Source organism: Wasmannia auropunctata, unplaced genomic scaffold (genome assembly GCF_000956235.1).
Source record: "Wasmannia auropunctata unplaced genomic scaffold, wasmannia.A_1.0 LD334486.1, whole genome shotgun sequence".
NCBI classification, from domain to species: domain Eukaryota; kingdom Metazoa; phylum Arthropoda; class Insecta; order Hymenoptera; family Formicidae; genus Wasmannia; species Wasmannia auropunctata.
The window spans coordinates 52,824-61,504 of record NW_012028404.1 but is presented as its reverse complement, the minus strand read 5'-3'; the positions used below and the strand labels follow the sequence as shown (position 1 = coordinate 61,504).

Sequence of the window (8,681 nt, the reverse complement as noted above, 5' to 3'; positions counted from 1 at the left end):
ATTTATCGCCTGACTGATGAAAGGAAATCAACATTCACGTGTCACTTATATACAGAAACGAGAATTGATGGAGAGAATGATTTCTTCGAAGATAGCATTCTATTGAAAAAATGCAAGGATAGAAATTGAAAATACTGAGAATCTGTTTAATGAGATGATTTGCTCGACGTAATTCTGTTAGTACACATGTCCGAATAGTAACTTTCACAAACGAAAAAAGTCCTTATACATATAATAAGAAGGATAACTATATCTGAAATAATTGGAAGTATGTAACTATCAACTTGATAATCACGACAAAAATTAAAAATAAAATAATGAAAGCATACATACACATTTATATTTGTAGGAACTAAAAGTCACAATGTTGCGCTCAAAACCTATTCGATCGAAAGACAGCGTTAACTGGAACGTAATCTCAATATTATCTATATAAAAATTAAATCTCAAATCAATGGCATTCATGACATATTGCGATATAACTCGTTTTCATGTAACACATTAACGATATTACTATAACTGTTGTGACTTGTTGTTACATCAATTGCATAGCCTAGGCACTTTTCTGTACAGTGAAAGCTGCTGAACGTACAAAGATTTCATTTAAAACAACCCTCGGTTTTTTTAGAAGCTTCGTGCTCAATCATATGTAGAATGTCAGTTTTATAGTGCCGATAAAACGTCGATGCCGCGATAAGATGTTATTAAAACTCAACGGTGGAACAAAGCTTCGTGTAATGGATCACAAAGTGAGAATTTTTGTGACTACAATTGGGTTAAAAGATTGATATCTATTATAATTAAAGTGTAATGCAATAATTAAATTAGCAAAGATTAGATATTCTTTCGACAGGTTACTAAATAACATAATGTAATATTACAATATATCCGCATGCACCATAATCCAGTTTCACTATTGATGCAAGATGCACGCAATGTAATCATTGCTCAACTGAAATTCACAAAGGCAATTTACGAATTAATTAGAAAATCAGTTATATATGGACCGCGGTGTTCTAATAGAATAAATATCGTTTATAATTTAGATATTCATCATTATTACGCATTTTAGTCTTTTATAACTATGATGATGCTGGATACCTAGAGTATATATAACCGTAATGCTAGCCAATTGGAACTTAATCGAAATTAAAATTCAACGTGAATGCATCCCACTTAATTTGTTGTATACACGAGACAACAATAATCGATCGAATAATCTCACATTCGTTTGATCGTAATCTAAAAACGCACGGATCAAGCATAAATTTTTCATCATCATTGATACTGACTAATCAAGTTGAATTGACTAATTTTTAAACTGACCACTCCGTGTGTATCTGTCTTTTCCACTTTTAGTAACATATAATTCTTACACACACTTTATTTTACTTTAGTAATTTTAAAACTAAAATTATAATAAAACACGGCATTATTTAATTTTTCTAAAACAATGAGTTTAATCACACAAAACGACACTTTAACAATAAAATGTATTTAGAATTGTAGATATATAACATTTTGAATTAAAAATTAATAAATAATAAATTAATTTAAATAAATATATATATATAAACTTATTTTTATATCAATATAAATGAGTATTTGTTATAAAAAGAATCATATTTTTATTTTAATTATACTATGTGTGTACACATATATTTTTATGTTATTGATTTTTATGTTACAATGAATTATACTTTTATCGTCATGATATATATATATATACCTATATATATATATATATATATATATATATATATATATATCTAATCACAAAAAGTTCTGTAGTATATTTTGTAAATAGTCAAATCAAATTGTTCTTCAAAAATACAACGAATTTATTGTAAGAATAATCGTAATATAGAAAGAAAAGCTGCAATTCTGTCAGTAAAAACTGCGAGATTCAGATAAAACTGATAAAAAAAAGAGACCATTGAAGATGGAATAGAGCTACATTCTTCCACTTAGAAGAAAAAATATTAAGAAATCTACGGGATTCACCAACTCTTCTGACTCTCTATATCGTGGCTTTTCAAAGTTATATTCGTTTAGATATCTTACAAAGATATTCATAGAAATGGTATGTTTCTTCTCTCGCGACGTGTACAACAAAGTTCAATCGGAATCTCCTTCGCTCCTTCACAGGCACGATTTTATTGATCCTCACGAAGCACGACACACTTTTCATTAGCTACGAAAGCTTACTTAAAAATCTAACTTTGGCAATACGACATAATCTATGTATAATACATGCGTGTTTCGAGCTTTAAGCGTCATATTCACGCGCTTTTATTGTCACCGTGAAAAAAAAACGGTGAGTTTCTTTTTATCCCCTTCGTCTATGTATTTGGCAAAGTAGTAGATATAAGTCTCGACAGAATTTCGTGTGTGTGTGTGTATGTGTATTGTGTGTTGCGTGCGTATGTATAATACGGTTATGTTTAAATTGGCGCACGCGCTCGTTTATATATCTATGCGATACGTATAATGTATCTATGTGACTGTTGTCTACATAGATGCGTATTTTTTGCATTCGTCTAGAACCTTGGAAACGTAGTTTCATCTCAAAGACTGCTGCCAAACTCACTCGATCTTCGTCGATCAATGTGCTTTATATATGTTTCCGAGTATATGCTCTTGGTGCGATCATCGTATCTAAAACAAAATTAAAGCAAAAATCAAGAATTATTTCCTCGGCAAAATCTTCGGCATAAATAAATTTGTTTGTATAGTAATTATTTTATATGACTTTTAACTATAATTGTGAATTATGAATTATTAAGAAAGAATTATTAAGATAATTGGATTTGTCAGCAAATCTTTTTACTAGATTTTGACGTAAATAAAAGCTTAATTTTGTAGGTCACTTATACACGGATGAAATAAAAAATATATTTGCTTATTCCATATTTTTTAAGTAATTCTAATAAAAATAAAATGTAATACTGAAGCAATTATTCCATTTTATTCGATGTACATACATATATATATATATGTATATATTGTAAATTCAAATAAAAAAAATGATATAACTTGGTAAAAAGACTTATGTATATTGTAACGTGTTAGGTTAAAAACATAAATATAATAAAGAAGCTCAATTTTCTTTATCTATTAGTGTTAAAATTAAACTTCTAATCTAGAGAAATGCAAATACACCAGATTTAAAGAAGATAATTTGAAGATAGATTATATTTTCATTATTGTAAGTTTTAATTAAAAGTCAATGAATCATATGTTCATATTTTAATATTACATGCGATGTTCCAAATAGTTTTGATTAGCGTTGAAAACATTTGTTGTATAATGATTCGAAGAGGTAATTATTCCGTTTAGTATCTTTTGATTCTCGTATAGTTGTTAGTTGAATCGTCGCGTTGCGCATCATCGCGGATGCAGCTCGTGTGAGATACGTAGTATATGTAATTGAACAGAATAATAGAGTAATTGGCGCAGGGAATGAAAATGGAGATATATGACGCCATACATCCACGCAGATTAAATTAGATTTAACTTATGAGTTTAATGATCGTTCCTTAGATCTGCAAATACGTAACGCTTTCGTCGTAAATTTCAACTTATACTAAACACGTACATGCTCTGCGTATTTTATTTTTTTATTCTAGTTAATTATTTTTGATGTAGTATATATATATGTATATCTAATATAAGGAAAATAAAAGCAAAAATTTCAAGCAAAGATAAAGATTGTAAAACTAAATGTAATTTATTTCAGTCACATAGAAAGCAGAGTTTGAAACGTTTCGACTTTACAAAGTCATCTTTAGCCGAACAAAATCTCTACATAAAATTAATTTCTGTTCTAAATTATTCAACAAATGAAATAATAATAAGTTACTTAAAGAATTATTTAAAAAATTATAAAAAGTATAGAGCACTTCAAATCAGACACAAACATAAATAACATTACAATAAAGAATATCAAGTTAAAATAGGTTGTCAATATTCTAATAAAACTTCTAATATCATAAAGTCAATTTCATGTCCAATTTAAAGAAAATGAGATAACTAATTCGTCATTGTATATCGTTGTATTATTTTAGCGCTAGATAATATTATAAGACAATAGTTAAGTGGACGTACAAATACAATAAATGATATTGTTACATTCGAATGTCTCTAACATTTTGCATAACTATATATTAAGTGACTGAAATTGATTCAGACACAATTAATGTCAATGACAAAATATTATAAAAATTATTTTTAAGAACTCATATTATAAAGATTACTTTTTTAATACTATGTCTAATACAATATACGCTATTAAGATTACTTTTTTAATACTATGTTCAATACAATATACACTATTATAATATTTCTTCTAGTTATTCCAATTTAGTTAGACAAATAATTTCTCTGCATTCATTTTTAATTAAATATCTAACACCATTTTCAAAGTTAAATACGTTTTTGTTACACTACAGTTTTGTAGTAATATGTATATTGTCAAGATATTGAGAAATATTTTATGTTACAACAATTAAAAAATGGATAGAAATGCATACATGTGATTAAATTGTATTATTAAAGTCAAATTCATTTGAAACTTTATGTACATATATATACGGAAATTAGAAATAAATTTATAATTCTCAAAGGTATGACATATCTTTGCTTTGCTTTGCATAGATTTAAATATGAGAATGATATACATTTTATTCGATTATAACAAAGTCAAGAAGTTATGATTTTATAAATAATAGTAACTAGTTATATTTTAATTAATTTTGAATATGTTTCAAGGGTAATTTTAATATGTATCGAGTCATGTAGGGGTACAAGTAATAAAGTTTCAAAAGAAAAAGATGATACAATGAAGTGCATACCTTAATCTGTCAAGTCAGACCAGTTCGTACCTGAGGGATGGCCGACGAAAATCCAGCGCTTCGAGATCCGATGGTTCTCGTCTACAGAGCGAACAGAAAGCGCACTGCAGGGTATTTTTAAACGCTTCTCGAAAGTCGCGATTAAAATACGCATAGATCAATGGATTTAATGCTGAATTCGTGTACCCAATCCAAAATAGAATCGCAATCACGATGTTGGGACACGGACAAGTCTCGCCGCAAAGTGCTGTAATGACGTACCTAACAATTTAATTAATAATTATTTATCTATAATAAATGTTGAAAACACAAAGACATTAATTAATTTTCAAACTCAAACGTCGAAAACAATGGGAAATGTGAGAACTAACTAATTTATTCAAATGTAATATTTGTTTTGCAAATTTCTGCGAAATTATTTTGTATTTTTAACCTAAAATAATTTCCCACAAAAAAACATAATTTAAATATCACTATTTTATCAAATTGTGTAATTCGTTATTGGTAGACAATTAGAAAAAGAACATTTTATAACAAAAAAAAACAAAAACTAGATATATTTTATTAATAATTAAAAAAAATAACATTTTAAATTTGATTAAATCTCCATAAATTTTTCTAAATTAGAAATGTCTTTTGCTGTAAGTTTGTAAGTAATTTTCAGTAATACAGATGAAAAATAACAAATAATAATAAAAATTGATAAATATAATAGACTTTATTTCTCTGTCTCAGTCTCTCTCAGTCAGTCTGTCTGTCTGTCTGTCTGTCTGTTTGTCTCTCTCTCTCTCTCTCTCTCTCTCTTTCTCTCTCTCGTTCTCTTATTCCTTATTTGCCCTTTACCAGAACACGTGTGCATCAAATTAAAATTTTAAATCCAATTTAAGAGAAAAAATAATTTTTCTTGACATTTTATAAATAGTTGTTCGTAGTCATTTAAAATTTTTTGTTACGTGAACAACAAATTAAATTTGATCTATCAACTTTGATACTCCAATACATGATCAATACACTTTGAGATATATTATGTTATAATGTAGTTAAAAGTTATTCTGTTTTAAAAGTGACTATATAATAAATATTCCCAATTTTTTGATTTTTATAATTGACTTTTATAAAAATAAAACCTACATAAAAAATGTTGCATTTACGATTTTTTATTTGATTTAGATAATTATTTATTTAAACTTATTTCTTTCATAATAATGGATGATTCTATATAAAAAGTTTTATTTATATAAGTTAAGCATTTTGCTAATATTATCAATTGCACATTAATTGTTAAGCAAGTGACTATGATAGATATATATAAAGCTGCCATGTCTGTCAAACTAAGGGAGTAATCCGTTACGATGAAAAATACACCAATAATTAATCGCAATTTCCAGCACATTAGTATATAAAAGATCTGAAATATACACACGTACCAAAGAAAAAATGGCAACCAGCAAAGGATGAAAGTACCCATAATGATACTCAGCGTTCTTGCTGCTTTGTGTTCTCTTTTCATCTTCATCATATGTTTATCTTTTGTGGGTGTGTGTAAATGCTCGATATTGATCTCATTTAAAGTCAGAGTTTTTGACGATCCGGCGCTGTTCAGTTCGCCATTTAAATTATTAAGATCCTTACTTGGTCTGTGACTAAGCAACATAGCATTACCCATTCTGCTGTGCATCTGTTTCTCTTGTTTGTTAGCTTCTTTAAATATAGCAAAGTATGTGACCGCCATGATGGTACACGGTATCCAAAAGGATATGCTTGATGACAGTATAGCATATATTTGGTTGACCTTAAACTCGCAGAGTTCTGGGTGCTTGTGCCTATGCACGCTATTCTCCTCCGTAGTGTCCCAGCCACAGAAGATTGGCACGAAGGAAATGATGGCTGGCGATACCCAACAGGCTAGTAGCATAAACGCCACCACTCTTTTCGTCATGTTGATAGGATATTTGAGTGGCTTGACGATCGCATAATATCGATCCACCGAGATGCACATTAGATGGAGTATCGAGCTAGTGCTAAAGTAGACATCTAAGGAATTCCAGACGTCGCACATGAAATAACCGAAAAGCCATCTACCAGTCACTTGCACGCTAGCGTTGAAAGTCATTGCGAACATCGCCACCAACATATCTGCCAGTGCTAACGAGACCACAAAATAGTTGGTGATGATTCGTAGCTTTCTGTGCCGCATCACGGACACCATCACCAGCAAATTACCGAACAGCGCCGTGGCAATAATCGAACCAAGGATGCAGATCTTGACGATTGCTGAGGGCATGTCTGACCAGTTGATCTCCACGGCGTTCACCTCGGCGGTATTATTGGCATAAGAAGGATTCTCCTCTTCGGTCGAAATGACATCCAGCAGCGATGTCACGTCGAACGAAGAAATCTCCGTCGGATCGAATGCCGTTTCTGCGGTCATGCTCGCACAGTGTTACAATTTTTTCCGTCACTAAGTGTTGATCGTTCTTTTTTTTTATTTTTTCTCCTCCTGTTGGTCGAAGAGTTATAGCAAGATGACTTTAGGTGACAGAAGTTCCGACTAGTTGACCCCGCACTTGACAGACGTTCATCTTCGATTTGAGCATGAGAAAGGCCGCTTTTTCCACGCTTTTTCGGACCTGATTTTGTTAATTGCCAGCGTGTTTTTTAATTGGTGAGATTTCCAAATTCACCAAGTTCACGAAGAGGTTTATTCGAAAGGAACTTGTCTTGCAACAGAACTTTGGCGGTACTGTCATAAATATGCTCTTCAGAATCTGCAAATAAAAAAATCGAAAAACAATCTTAAGAAAATCAAGAAACTTTTTCAATCTATCGCAATGCAAGCGAATTATAAATGTGAGCGTTCCTATACGTTGCGTAAAAAAAATTCTTTCTATCAGGAGATTAATTGCAAGATGCATATATTTAAGTTAAAGTTGGCATAAAATTATAAGACAATAAACATTTTAATTTAAAATATCCGAGAAATATTCTGTTATTTGTAATGCCACAAAATTATTTGATACATTTTTTCTCAATAATTATTATGTCAATCTTCACGTTATTAAGTTGTTAAGTTTATTCTATTTAATGATTATTTTTTATTTTGTTAAATTAATTATTTGATTTTTATACGTAAAAGGTAAAAAATAATACTTGAGGAATTATAAAATCATTCTTTAAATATTCCATTCTGTTAAAAACACTGTAATTGTTCTATATCTAAAGTATACATATATATATGTATATATATATATATATTTATATAACTAATATTACCAACAAATTAAAAAAATAATTTAAAATAATAATACTAATTGTAGGTATCTCGAAGGCTCAGGGAATTAAAAATTTTAAAAAGTAGCAAAAAAGGAGCATTGAGCCAATGCACAGCGTTAGTGCTATTACAATCAAATATATTTATAATAAAAATATAATAATTCTAACAAACCCAAACATTAAACAATCGTCAGGGAATAAAAATACAATAAATTAAACGTTTATGTAATCGCTGTTCAAATGTTCAAAAAACGGTTACTCGCTAAAATGATGGACGTCCGGTTACAATTCGATGCGCCAAGAGTGTATAGCGTTAAATTCGTAAATTTAACGATGAAAAGGAAGAATTTGTCCAAAATTAATCAATTCATTTTTAAAAAAATATACATAGGCTTGATCAGCTAGTATACACACAGAGCGGAAGAAAATATCAGTTTAACAGTTTAAATGAGTGAATTACCCAATTTAAGTGAAATTTTTTTACATACATATGTTTTGTATGAAACAATAAAACAGTACATGCATGCATGCATGCGTTTCTCTCTCTCTCTCTCT

General features: G+C 29.5%; 1 protein-coding gene across 3 annotated transcripts in view; it reads right to left on the bottom strand.

Annotated features, from left to right (window-relative positions):
• Positions 1 to 1,997: 1,997 nt before the first annotated feature.
• The window catches only part of LOC105458654 (octopamine receptor beta-2R-like), a 29,646-nt gene continuing 22,962 nt past the window's right edge, over positions 1,998 to 8,681 (bottom strand). For 2 of the 3 annotated variants that reach the window (XM_011704123.1, XM_011704124.1), the window contains exons 2-4: positions 6,281 to 7,621; positions 4,884 to 5,114; positions 1,998 to 2,658 (exon numbers count right to left, since the gene is read on the bottom strand). In XM_011704123.1, coding sequence (XP_011702425.1) covers positions 2,568 to 2,658; positions 4,884 to 5,114; positions 6,281 to 7,284 — 1,326 coding nt within the window. In that variant the 5' untranslated portion in view covers positions 7,285 to 7,621 and the 3' untranslated portion in view covers positions 1,998 to 2,567. Of the gene's footprint in view, positions 2,659 to 4,853; positions 5,115 to 6,280; positions 7,622 to 8,681 lie in introns of all 3 variants that reach the window. The other variant, XM_011704125.1, reaches the window with a different exon arrangement.